The sequence below is a fragment of the Ovis canadensis genome, chromosome 4 (genome assembly GCF_042477335.2).
Source record: "Ovis canadensis isolate MfBH-ARS-UI-01 breed Bighorn chromosome 4, ARS-UI_OviCan_v2, whole genome shotgun sequence".
In the NCBI taxonomy this organism is placed as follows: domain Eukaryota; kingdom Metazoa; phylum Chordata; class Mammalia; order Artiodactyla; family Bovidae; genus Ovis; species Ovis canadensis.
In genome coordinates, this window is record NC_091248.1 from 33,699,505 (window position 1) to 33,713,429 (window position 13,925).

The window sequence follows — 13,925 nt, forward strand, 5'->3', positions numbered from 1 at the left end:
GGCTGTTTTCAAATTTTAATGTGTATATGACTTACTTGAGGATCTTGTGAAAAGACAAGTCCTAATTCAGTATGTTGTTGTGGGCATGAGATTCTTCATTTCTAACTCCCAGTGGATGCCAGTGCTTATGAACCATGATTCATATTTTGAGAAGCAAGGCTTAGTACTAATCTTTGAAATTAAAAATAGATGTATATGTGCTCACTCACTCAGTCATGTCCAGTGTGGACTGCATTTGAAATCTTTCCCTGGGTACAGTCTTACTTTTTCTTCCTAATTTCTTCTATAATATAATCAAAATATACTGATTGAGAGTTTAAATGTAAATGAATATGTTGTCTTTAAATCTACTTATTTTGAATGACTGACTTAGTTAACTTTTGGTCATCTGTTGTTGTTCAGTTGCTCAGTTGTGTCTGATGACTTTGTGATACCATGGACTGCAGCTGGCCAGGCTTCCCTGTCCTTCACTATGTCCCTGAGTTTGCTCAAACTCATACCCATTGAGTCGATGATACCGTTCAACCATCTCATCCTCTGTTGCCCCCTTCTCCTCGAGGGGCAGATTAAACAGGATGTGGGTTCTAAATAACAAGTAACTTGGTTCTGTGGAAAATTGAAATGACAGTAGTTTAGAATTGTTTGGTCCCTACTGTAACTTGGGAATAATGTTCCTTGATCTCAGCAGTCAGACAAAGTAATTTTTGGAAGTGGTGCCTCCTTTCTCTTCATTCTCTCTTAAGAACAGTGATCTTCACATGAGAATTATAGATCGCCAGAGTATGTGCTATATGGGTCGAGATTTTTAACACATAGGCTGCAAATACTATTGTACTTGTATTACTTTAAAACATACAAATGTTGTCTTTCACATGGTAAATGTGTTCTGAAATACAGGATATAAATTTCAAAAGTTTGAAGTCACCTGGTCCATGTTTTAGTTGATTTTACTTTAACCAGGATTGGGAGACATCTGAGCCCTTTGCCTCCCACTTGTTTCATAGCTGTTAAAAATTGATTCTTGTTACTCTGACATGTTTGTGCAGCACACAAACATACACACACACACAGAGGCATACAATAGATGTATTGTGAGTCCAGGTTTAGCTCTAGCAATCATATATGATAAGTTATGAAAGTTTAAATGTTCTTCATAAATCATCATAGTATGACATCTATGGTGTTCATAAATCTTCAAGCTAATTTTGTAGCTTATTTTTCTTATCAAATATCTGTTATTTAAAAGTAAAGCACCGTTACTGTAGGCTGTACTTAATTTGTCATGTTTTTATTTTCTATGATATAAATTGTAACAAAGTACAGTAGAGCAGTACTGCATTAATTAGAAATGCTGCTAACTTTCCAACTGCTTAACGTAAGCAGTAACATTTAACAGAGAAAATTTATTTTTACCATTAATTAAACATTGGATATTTTTGTGGATTTTTCTTTCTTTCTTTCTTTTTTTTTTTAGAGAACCAGAGGACGAAAACGAAGCTTCATTCCTGAGGAAGAAAAACATGAGGTTGGAATAAGTTAAGCATATTTTGCATAGTCTAAACTTTGAGAAACTTCCTTGCTTAAAATTATTTCTGTTTTCCTCACATCCGGATTTTATATTTTGTTTCTTCCTTGTATGACAGGAAAGAGTTCCTAGAGAGAGAAGACAAAGGCAGTCTGTGTTACAAAAGAAGCCCAAGGCTGAAGATTTACGAACTGAATGTGCAACTTGCAAGGGAACTGGAGACAATGAAAATCTAGTCAGGTAAGCTGGTTGCTGAGACTTTATCTTTAGGGGATTAAGGTTCCATCCTAATCATTTTCTCATCACAGATATAATGGGGGAAAAAAAAATCACAGTATAGGACCTTTCTTAAAATCTTATTTAGTGAAAAAAGTACTTCACAAACAAATTTCATCCAATGTGCTACACATGGTTATTCTCTGGATTTAGATATAGTTAAGAGTGATAATCTGGATTTTGAACAAAAGAGAATTAACTTTCCCTTGGCATGAGAAGTTGACTGTGTTCTATAGATAGAGGCCACAAAAATAATTTGATCTAAACTGTTTGTGCTAAGGTTATTATGTCTTATCTCATAGAGCAATAAAATTACTGAGTTTTGTTAGCGTATAAAAGTTGATAAGTTTTTTAGCAGTAATGATAAGAAATACTTTTTATTGACACGAGCTTTGTTAGTACTTTATCATTTTTCAAAAAAATGTGTTAAATGCTTCTCTCTTATGAAATAAAGAAAGGTGAAAAGATGGCCTAGGTAGACATTTTTTGTTTTCTGTTTTGTTTTTCTTCTTTGTTTCTTTGTTTTGTTTTGTTACTTTTTTTTTTTTAATCAGGCATAATTCTAATCAGGAATCTCAGGTGATATGACATAGTGGGTATTCCTGAGGGTCCAGAGACTGCTAACTTGAGCCATTTGCCTCTCTTGCTGAGATGATGAAATTGCACAAAGCTTTCAGTGAGATGAAGCAGTGGGTGGGTGAGAAAAAGGAGACCTCATCTAAAAAGAGGTATCCTCTTTCAAAGGACAGTGACACAAAGAATTTTTTAGTATGTTATGGGAACACTTTCTGATTTCCTTCAAAATTTTGTCTTTTGATAAACCCCTAACTCACAGCATAGAAATTGAATGATTCAAAAATTATTAGTTAATATGTATTAATACCTTTATAAGATTTTAAATACTTGCTTCCAAAATGATGTCATGTATTTGTCATTAGAAGTATAATTTGCTTGTTTTAATTTCTTAAAGGCATGTGGTTTTAAATTTCATGACTTTATGCCATCGTTGAGATAGAAAAAGTATAAATTCCAGTGAAGAAATACAGAGTGCTTCAGCAAACTTGAAAAGTCTGTAATATTAGACCACTGTTTCTTGAGATAGTTTATGTAAAATATCATGAAAGCTTTCCTGGAGATTAAGCTTATTTAAGTTTAGGGTAAATTAGTTCTAATATCAGAAGAGAACCATGAATAATTCTCATCACAACATGATGTTCTGATTTATATAAAAAAAGAAATCCCAAACATAAGCATAACATACTGGAATGCATAAAACAACAAATAAAAGAAAAAAACATAAAAACACTCTTACATAATGAACAAAAATTCAGTCTAGAATTGAGAGCGGCATTGTGGGGCATTTTGAAGCAATAGTTAAGAGAGCTGGTTATTCTTTTTATAACTATTAAAATCTATGTAAATATCTACCCCCTATTTATTTTCTTAAGATAGTAGGCTGATGCAGGTCTTTTTGCTATAGACTCTATATGTTTTTGTCATGTTTGTATTTTATTTATTTGGTCATATTTGAAAAAAAGAACCTAAGAAGTAAATATAATTTTCATCTTAAAAATCACTTTATAACAAGAGTATCTCCAGGACATTGTTTTATAGTTGTCTTAAAAAAGAAAAAATAGGTATCACCTTTCTTTGATTCTTGATAAACATTTTTATCTATTATTAGCCTTTCTTCTCATTTAATCAGTTCCTATTATAAAATTTTCATCTTCACTTGCATTATTATAACATTCCAGTGTCTGGTTTTTGTGAAAGTCTTCTGGAAGGTAAAGATATTTTTGTTACTCTAGAAATGATGGATATACAAATCTCTTCCTTAGTTTTTCCTTGTTAAGAAGATAATATCAGATTTTCTGCAAAGATTTTAGAGGTAATGAAGAGGGAATTAAATGTTTTATAAACGTTATATACTAATAATGCTCTGAGAACAAAATAAGCTGGATATAAAGCCTTGCCATAAAATGTTTTATAGTTATAATGTGATTGTTCTTTAAAAATACATATATATTTTATCTATATTTTATATACACACACACACACATGCACATTTAGTTTAAGCACATTGCTTTTGGGTTAAAGAAGAATTTTATGTAGAATTTCATGTGTTTCAAGAGGTAGGCTTATAAGCCAATATCTACCATTTCCCCTAATATCTCTTTTATTTTGTAATGGTACCATTGTTGTTTGCAAACCCCTCTCCCCAAAACCCACACTTTTATGATTAAGTTGCATCTTAAATATTATGTACACATGCTGTTTTTTTAACTTTACTTTTAAAACATTTTAAATTAAACTTTTTTTCCCCTGAAGATATATTTCAGTGCTTGATCATATTACTTATTATATATGTTTATTAAGTCCTCTTATAAAATCAACTTCTTGGGTCATAATTTAATTACTAATATTATATTGAATATACTGTATTTTCTCAGATTCCTTTGAACTAATGTACATGACTCACTGGAATCGGCTGTTTAGCAGCTTTGATTTTGAAACCACACTTCTCTATGTAATTCAGGCTATATAAAAAATTCTTATGATGTTCCTGGCTTTTTCAGTTATTTGTAAATGTGTATATGTTAATTTACATGTATAATTTTTTTAATATCATGAGAAAGCTGCATTCAATTTGTCAGTTACCTGTAATAATAGGTTCCAAATGTTATTTTCTGTTTTGCCTCTTTAGTTTTCTCAGGTCTTTGACAAGTAATTTAGAATTTCTGTGTCTTGGTTTTTTTCCTCTCTTGTATATGATCACAATCATGCTGTGCTCCATTATAAGCTTTGTGAGTTATTCTGTATAAGATAGTAGGGCAGTGGTATCTTTAATACTTAGTAATTCAAAGAATACATGGATGTGTGCTCTGAAATAAGGGTTCTAGATGGTAAATATGTTACATTAATAATACTAATGCATATTTTTTTACCTTTCAGAGAGTGTGCTTGTCCTGTTTTTGTATATGATTATTCTTGCAATAAGGGAGACAAAAAATTTGAATTTGTTGAAACATGGTCCCTAAAATGATTTGACCAACTATTTCTTCTAAACATGGGAAATATGAAAGTTATCAGTGTCTTAAGGATGAAAGATGGTTTACATTATTATATTGATTAACAAAAATAGTGCTTCCTTTTTTGCCATCTACTTTTTAAATTTAATTAAAATTTTAACTGGAAAGTTTCCAATTGAAAATATATTCCTCTGTGTTATTTAGTGCAGTTAAATGCTAATGGGAAAATTGAAACTATCTTCAAATTATGAGGTCTTTGTGGATATTTATCTTTTTGCTGTGAATGTTCCTTGTTGGAGGTACTTTTGAGCTCTTAGTGATATCTTACTTGGTTTTGCTTCCTCAGTTCCTGGGACATTTAATTCTCAGTAAATGCGTGGCAAATGAGTGACTTTGCCATATGAGTAGTGACTGATTATTCTTTGCTGAATTAATTTAAAAACATTTACTATTCTAATTTATTCCTAGAACAAATTGTTCACTCAGTATATGATAAAATGTTTAGAAGACTTAATAAAGGAGGATTACTTTCATGTTGCTAAAGAGCAGTGGTTTTTTTCTGTGTTTTAGGTAAAGGACTAGGAATCACAAATTTGAAATGTTTGTTGATATATTAATGTAAAAGTAGAAATAAAGTGATTATTCTTCTTGAACACATTTTATTTTCAAAAGATAGATTTTAGACGTAGGTTGGCTTTTGTTCTCTACACATCTTTATCAAACCATCAAATTAGGAATAAGACCAAAATTTTAGGCTTCAGATTTTATCTTAACTATGTAAACTCAGTGGGACACATTTTATTACTTAACGGGAGATAGGCGAGAGGAAAAAGGTCTCCTAAAACCAAGATCCTTAAAATCCATTGGTCCTCTTAAATAACATCTTTAGTTTTACCTTGTATTGTGGCCATTACTTAGAAGCATTGAGGGCAGGAAATGATCTGTGCAGCTGTTTTATTTTTATAGCTAAGTCTATACCATTAAATGTTTACTATATTCTCTTCCTTATTTGAGTATATGGCAAATTATATAGGTATTGAACCATTTTGGTTACAGAGTTAGGATGTTTATTTGGTCTGTTACACTGTTATTAGCACTTTTGTTTATGTGACATTTTAAACATCTAGCTTCTGTGTGCCTTCCTCAAAACAATTTGTTGGTATCTTAAGTTACTAGGAACACAAACACAAATTCATATTTATCAATTATTTCAAATATTGGTCTCTGTGATAATTCAGATTTTTCAATTTATAATTACATTTCCTGTTTTAGCTTTCTGGAGGTTTATAGATTGCCTGGGTCATAGTAAGGGGTGTTTAATTCCCCAGAGATTCTGTTAGACTAAGAGAGCAGATCTTATTTGTAACTCTGTGTTAACTCTATGTTCATAGAATGTAAGATCACTTTAAATACTAATAGATTGTTTAAAAGTACTTAAAAAAATAAAACATAGTTTCATTTCTCTTAAGAATAATTGATTACATTTGATAGCTTGCCTAAAATATTTCACACTGTTCATGGGGTTCTCAAGGCAAGACTACTGAAGTGGTTTGCCATTCCCTTCTCCAGTGGACCACATTTTGTCAGAACTCCCCACCATGACCTGGTCTGTCTTGGGTGGCCCTGCACGGCCTGGCTCATAGTTTTCATTGAGTTAGACAAAGCTGTGGTCCATGTGATTAGATGGGTTCGTTTTCTGTGATTGTGGTTTTCAGTCTGTCTGCCCTTTGATCAATAAGGATGAGAGGCTTATGGAAGCTTCCTGGTGGGAGAGACTGACTGAGGGGGAAACTGGGTCTCGTTCTGATTGGCAGGGCCATGCTCAGTAAATCGTTAATCCAATTTTCTGTTGATGAGTGGAACTGTGTTCCCTCCTTGCTATTTACCTGGGGCCAAACTGTGATGGAGGCAATGAAGGTAGAGGGGACCTCCCTCAAAAGATCCATTGCATGTACCGCTGCACTCAGTGCCCCCAGCCCTGCAGCAGGCCGCCAGCTGACTCACGCCTCTGCCAGACACAGCCGGACACCCACAGGCAAGTCCGGGGCAGTCTCCTGTGGAGTCACTGCTCCTTTCTTCTGGGTCCTGGTGCACAGGTTTCTGTTGTGCCCTCCGAGAGTCTGTTTCCCAGTCCTGTGTAAGTTCTGGCAGCTCTATGGTGGGGTTAACAGCTATCTCCTCCAAGAGAGCTTAGACTAGACTGTTCGCTCAGTCGTGTCCGACTCTTTGCGACCCCGTGGACTGTAGCCCACCAGGCTTCTCCATCCATGGGATTCTCCAAGTCTGCTGCACCCAGGGCCTCTGTCCCTGCGGCAGACCACCACCGACCCATACTTCCACAGCAGATGCTCAGATACAGTTCTGGCTCACTCTCTGCGGGGTCCCTGGGTCCTGGTGTGCACACGGTTTGTTTGAGCCCTCTGAGCATCTCTGGCGGGAATGGGGTTTGATTTTAAATGCAAATTCGCCCCTCCTACCTTCTTGCTGGGGCTTCTGCTTTGCCCTTGGACATGGGGTATCTTCTCACTGCTGGTCCAGCAAGTGCAGCCACTGCTCCTGAGCTTGGGCGTGGGTTATCTCCCATCTATTTCTGCTTTATTGACTATGCCAAAGCCTTTGACTGTGTGGATCACAATAAACTGTGGAAAGTTCTGAAAGAGATGGCAGTACCAGACCACCTGACCTGTCTCTTGAGAAATCTGTATGCAGGACAGGAAGCAACAGTTAGAACTGGACATGGAACAAGAGACTGGTTCCAGGTAGGAAAAGGAGTATGTCAAGGCTGTATATTGTCACCCTGCTTATTTAACTTATATGTACAGTACATCATGAGAAACTCTGGGCTGGATGAAGTGCTGGAATCAAGATTGGCAGGAGAAATATCAATAATCTCAGATATGCAGATGACACCACTCTTATGGCAGAAAGTGAAGAGGAACTAAAGAGCCTCTTGGTGAAAGTGAAAGAGGAAAGTGAAAAACTTGGCTTAAAACCCAACATTCAGAAAACTAACATCATGGCATCTGGCCCCATCACTTCATGGCAAATAAATGGAGAAATAGTGGAAACAGTGTCAGACTATCTTTTGGGGCTCCAAAATCACTGCAGATGGTGACTACAGCCATGAAATTAGAAGACGCTTACTCCTTGGGAGAAAAGTTATGAGCAACCTAAATAGCGTATTCAAAAGCAGAGGCATTACCTTGCCAACGAAGGTCCGTCTAGTCAAGGCTATGGTTTTTCCAGTAGTCGTGTATTGATGTGAGAGTTGGACTATAAGGAAAGCTGAGTGCCGGAGAATTGATGCTTTTGAACTGTGGTGTTGGAGAAGACTCTTGAGAGTCCCTTGGACTGCAAGGAGATCCAACCAGTCCATCCTATTGGAAATCAGTCCTGAGTATTCATTGAAAGGACTGATGTTGAAGCTGAAACTCCAGTACTTTGGCCACCTGGTGTGAATAGCTGACTAATTTGAAAAGACCCTGATGCTGGGAAAGATTGAAGGCGGGAGGTGAAGGGGACGACGGAGGATGAGATGGTTGGATGGCATCACTGACTCAACTGACATGAGTTTGAAGAAACTCTAGGAGTTGGTGATGGAGAGGGAAGCCTGGTGTGCTGCAGTCCATGGGATCACAGAGTCGGACACTACTGAGCAACTAAACTGACTGACTAAAATATTTAGCATGATTTATTTTGATTATGCACTTTCCAATTTATTATTTCTTATGTAGTTTATCACATAGTAATCAGTCTTAATGATAAAATTTGCATATTTATGTAGGAATGTCAAGTGATGGTGCGAATATATATTATTTGGACACTTGTAAATTAGAAACAAATATAAATTTTAAAATGATTTGTCTTCTAGTAAATTTCAAATTAGTAAAAAAAATTTCCTGCACAAAGACATTTCTGGTTAATCTTCTGTTTCTATTCCTTAGTTTTACCAACAGTTTCAAGGATAGGTTTTAATGTTATGTTCTGTTTTATAACCCTGAGTCAGTGATCAATGTAGTACAAATTGCTGTATTCTAAAGGATTGTTTCCAAAGCTTGGAGGTCTAATATTTCTTTCAATTATGTATAGTAAAATGTATCGCCTCATGTCACCCTTATGTCCTGTGTGATATATCTCTTCTTGAAGTTCACTGCTGTTAGTGCTGTAATATTACTTGAATTCTCTCTCTTGCAAGTATGGCCATCTAGAAGGCACAGTCTCTGTTTTACATGTCCTTATAGCTCTGCTGTTCTTACTCCAAGTCACTGAGCAACGAGCGCCTCCCTGTGGTAGGTAATGGCTTACACACATTTTAAGAGGTTGCGTTAGGGAATCATTGGCCAGATATTAAATCTTCCTAATTTTTATTTTTACTATAAAAGAGGCTTAAAAATATTATCAAAAATCTGATATGAAAATCTAATTTTACATAGAAGGCAAAGATAAAGTAGCATATCAAGTTGTTGAAAGACATATAGACTTCCTATAACTCATAGCCTGAGGAAATGTGCTAATTCTTTAACAAGAATCGCATCAAAAGGGAAGGTAAGTGTAGCGTTCTAAATACAAAGCACTAGAAATTATTTGAAAATTTAAACAGAAGTATAATTATGACTTGAAACTTCCTTTTCTTAGGTTTTTTAACTGCTTAAAAAACTTTTACATTTACTTTTTGAATAACCATAATAAGAAATAGTTTATAGAAACAGATTTTCAAGGAATTCTGATATGAATACCAAACAACATCACCTAATGCGTAAGTAAAATTGAATAGAATTCAGAAACGTATTTCTGTCATATTCTGGAGAGTTTAACATCATTATATCCATATTTTGAGAAAATATTTCTAAATTTTCATTTTGTTTAACAATGGATTTTTAAGCTTTTTGATGTTAAAAGAAACCTTAGTGAGGTCTACTTCAGTTTTGAAAGTTTATATAATTTTTGAAGACCTGGTTACTTATTTGTATTAACTTAAAAAAATAAAAAAAAACTTAATTCAATCAGCTTAATACCAGAATTAAAACTCTATAAGAATGCCAGCATTTAATATATGAATAATGCTAGAATGTATAAATAAATCACCCTGAGCACTGATTAACAAAGATATTTTTCTTTATATTTTTAATCAAAGATTGGAGAAGGAAGTGGCAACCCACCCCAGTTATTCTTGCCTAGAAAATTCCGTGGACAGAGGAGCCTAGCAGGCTATAGTCCATGGGGTCGCAAAGAGTCGGACACGACTGGGCGACTTTCACTTTAATCAATGATAAGTAGGAAAAATGCAAACATTGCAACTATTTAAAGTTTCATTATGTGTCACCCTATCTGGTATATTTTTTTAATGGATATTTTGGCAAAATATCTTAATAATTTTGATGTAAACAACAAACATTAAAATTCAAGTAAGAAAAATGGCTGTATCTATATAGAAGTCTAGTTACATGTGCTTTGTTCAGTGTTTTTAAATCCAGACTCTGTAAATACTTAGAGAAACAATAACTAAGCTTCCCAAAGGTTGTAAATTCTGAGTTAATGATGAAATGAAATAGTTTCATAGAAACATTTCTATAAAAAAATAAATATTTCATAGAAATATTAAAGTGTATTCATAAATTGTCTTATCCAGTTTGGGTTTCAGGATAATATATTTTCCTATTTGCTCAAGCTTAGGATACATAGGAAGTAGTTTCGGAATTGCCAGCCCCAACCACTGCAAAAAATAAATCTATTAACTTCAGTAGTTGCTTGTGTATGTGTGTGTGTGTGGTTAAAGTGACAGTGAAATGCATAAATGTTAAATGAATAAATTGGTGAATTTTAAGACAAGCATGTAACAAAATTTTTTATGATAAGCTTATGTAACCCCCATTTCTATTAAGATGTGGAACAGTTTTTATCATTCCCAAGAGCTGTGCCCTTTCCTAGTCATTCCCTCTTCTCAGAGGCAACCACTGTATTTTTTTCCCCTAGAAGTTACCTCTTGTAGAACGTATAAATGGCATGTTTAGTTTTTATTTGATGTCAGCCGTTTTAATGAATGTGTGAGGGAATGGCACTGTGGTTTTAGTTTACATTACTCTGATGTATAATAATGTTGAGCACATTTTTATATGCTCACTGGCTATTTGTATATCTTCCTTTGTGAGCTAATTCTTTTGCTCATTAAAAAAAAATTGGGTAGTATGTTTAGTATTGAGTTTATATGAGTTTTTAATATACTCTATTTTGCAAATACATGTTTTTCAAACATACAATCTTCATCTATGGCCTGCTTTTTCATTTTTTAATGGTATTAGCAGAAATTACTAATTTTACTAAGTTCAGTTTAGCAACTTTTTATTTTATGATTAATGCCTTTGTGTTCTATCTAAGAAGCCTTTGCTTAGGTCCAGGTCACAAAAATTATCTTTGTGTTCTTCTAAAAGCTTTATGAATTAACTTTTATACTGAGATTTGTATGGTTCATCCGAAGTTAATTTTTGTTTAACTTCAGGTATAGTTAAGGAAGTTTTGTTTATTATCCCATGTGGATTTCTAATTTTCTAGCACCAGTTTTCTAACAAATTGCTAGCAAGCATTTCCTTTCTACATTAAGTTGCTTTGGTTTCATTGTTAAATATTAATTGACTTTTTAAATGAGAGTCAGTTTCTAGACTTTGTATTCTGTTCCATCAAGCTATGTACATATTTCTAGGCCACTACTAATGTCTGGATTATTGAGGTCTTATCATAAGCTCATTTGTTATTTGGGATCCTTTGCATTTTCATATGAGTGTCAGAAAGAGCTTTCCATTTTTATTAAAAGGAAGAAAGCATGGATATGATACCAAAAAAAGCACAGTCCAGCAACAACAAAAATATATGTTAGACTTCATTCATCAGACATAGAAACAGAAATAGAAATAGAATAGACATAGAAATATCTATGTCAAAGGAAACTACCAACAGAGTGAAAAGGCAACCAACAGAGTGAGAAAATATTTGCAAATCATGCATCCAATGAGAGATTGATGTCAAGAGTATAAAAAGAACAACAAATCATTTGCAACATGAAAAAAACTGATTAAAAATGAGCAAAAGACTTAAACAGACATTTCTCCAAAGAAATTCTACAGTCATTAAGCATATGAAAATATGCTATACATTAATCATTAGTGAAATTCAAAGCAACACCACAATGAAATACTGCTTCAAACCCATTAGAATAACTATTATTAAACAGACAAAAATATAAAATAACAAGTTTGGAGGAGGATGTGGAGGGAAAGAAATTTCACTTCTAGAGAGTATATACCCCCAAAGAATTGAAAGCAGGAGCTTAAAGAGATATTGTACATTCATATTCACGGCAGCATTATTGCTGTGTGCTTAGTCTCTCAGTTGTGTCTGACTCTTTGTGACCCCATGGACTGCAGCCCACCAGGCTCCTCTGTCCATGGGGATTCTCAAGGCAGGAATCCTGGAGTGTGTTGCCATGCCTCCTCCAGGGGATCTTCCCAACCCAGGTCTCCCGCGTTGCAGGTGGATTCTTTACCGACTGAACCACCAGTGAAGCCCTGGAATACTGGAGTGGGTAGTCTATGCCTTCTCTAGGGTATCTTCCCGACCCAGAAATTGAACGAGAGTCTCCTGCATTGCAGGCAGCCTCTTCACCAGCTGAGCTACCAGGGAAGCCTGGCAGCATTATTAGGAGTAGTCAAATGGTGGAAACGAACCAAGTGTCCATTAATAGATGAATGGATAAACAAAATAAGATATATTCATGTTGTTGTTGTTTAGTCACTAAGTCATGTCCTACTTTTTGCAATGCCACAGACTCTAGCCTACCAGGCTTCTCTGTTCATGGTGTTTCCCAGGCAAGAATACTGAAGTGGGTTGCCATTTCCTTCTCCAGGGGATCTTCCTGATCCAGGGATCGAACCTGCATCTCCTGTGTTGGCTGGTGGATTCTTTACCACTGAGCCACCACGGAAGCCGTCAGGATATATTCCAACAATAAAAAGGAAGGAAATTCTGATACATGCTATAACATGAATGAACACTGAAGACTTTAATGCTGACTGAAATAAGCCAGTCAAAAAAGGACAAATGTAGTATGATTCTACTTAATACGGGATATTTAAGAGTAGTTAAATTCATAGAGACAGAAAGTGGGATCGTGGTTGCCAGGATCAACGTGACTGGGGAGTTAGTGTTTGAATAGGTGCTGAGTTTAAGTTGTGTAAAATGATTAGATAGTGGTGATGCTTGCACAACAGTGTGAATGTACTTAATGTGTCTGAAATGTACACTTAAAAATGGTTAAAATGGTAAATCTTGCATATATTTAACCACAGTGTTTCAAAAGAAGCCTACTGGGATTTTGATAAGTTTTGTGTTAAATATGTGGATGAATTTGGGGAACATTAATATTGGGAAGCATTAGCAGAATTGTTTCCTGATGCATGAACTAGGTATATCTTTACATTTGTTCAGATTTTCAGATATCCATTATTTTTTTCATCAATGTTTTTACAGTTTGCATTATAGAAGTCTTACGTGTTTATTATTAAATGTATTCCTAAGTATTTAATGTTTTTGATGCTATTGTATAAGAAATTTTTAAATAAGATTAAAAAAAAAAAACCTGTTTATGCAGGTGTTGAGAGCTGCCAGGTGTTGAGGTAGTCAGTTAGGATCAGAAGCCAAGCTGAACATTATGGTTAAAATCAGAAGGCTTTGGCTGTTTAATGGACCCAGGGACTGGAGTGAAGAAGAAGGGAAAGGGCTAGGAAATTGAAAAATACAGACTCAGTGGCGAGAAGTGTTGCTGGTGCTGCTGCTGCTAAATCGCTTCAGTCGTGTCTGACTCTGTGTGACCCCATAGACGGCAGCCCACCAGGCTCCCCCGTCCCTGGGATTCTCCAGGCAAGAACACTGGAGTGGGTTGCCATTTCCTTCTCCAACGCGTGAAAGTGAAAAGTGAAAGTGAAGTCGTGTCCCACTCTTAGCGACCCTATGGACTGCAGTGCACCAGGCTCCTCCGTTCATGGGATTTTCCAGGCAAGAGTACTGGAGTGGGGTGCCATTGCCTTCTCCAGGAGAGAAGTGTT

At 35.2% G+C, this 13,925-nt stretch overlaps 1 protein-coding gene across 5 annotated transcripts in view; it reads left to right on the plus strand.

Annotated features, from left to right (window-relative positions):
* The window catches only part of PHF14 (PHD finger protein 14), a 238,970-nt gene that overhangs the window by 92,587 nt on the left and 132,458 nt on the right, over window positions 1–13,925 (plus strand). For all 5 annotated transcript variants that reach the window (XM_069586619.1, XM_069586621.1, XM_069586622.1 and 2 more), the window contains exons 15-16: window positions 1,475–1,525; window positions 1,644–1,765. In XM_069586619.1, the coding sequence (XP_069442720.1) occupies window positions 1,475–1,525; window positions 1,644–1,765 (173 nt within the window). The remainder of the gene's footprint in view (window positions 1–1,474; window positions 1,526–1,643; window positions 1,766–13,925) is intronic.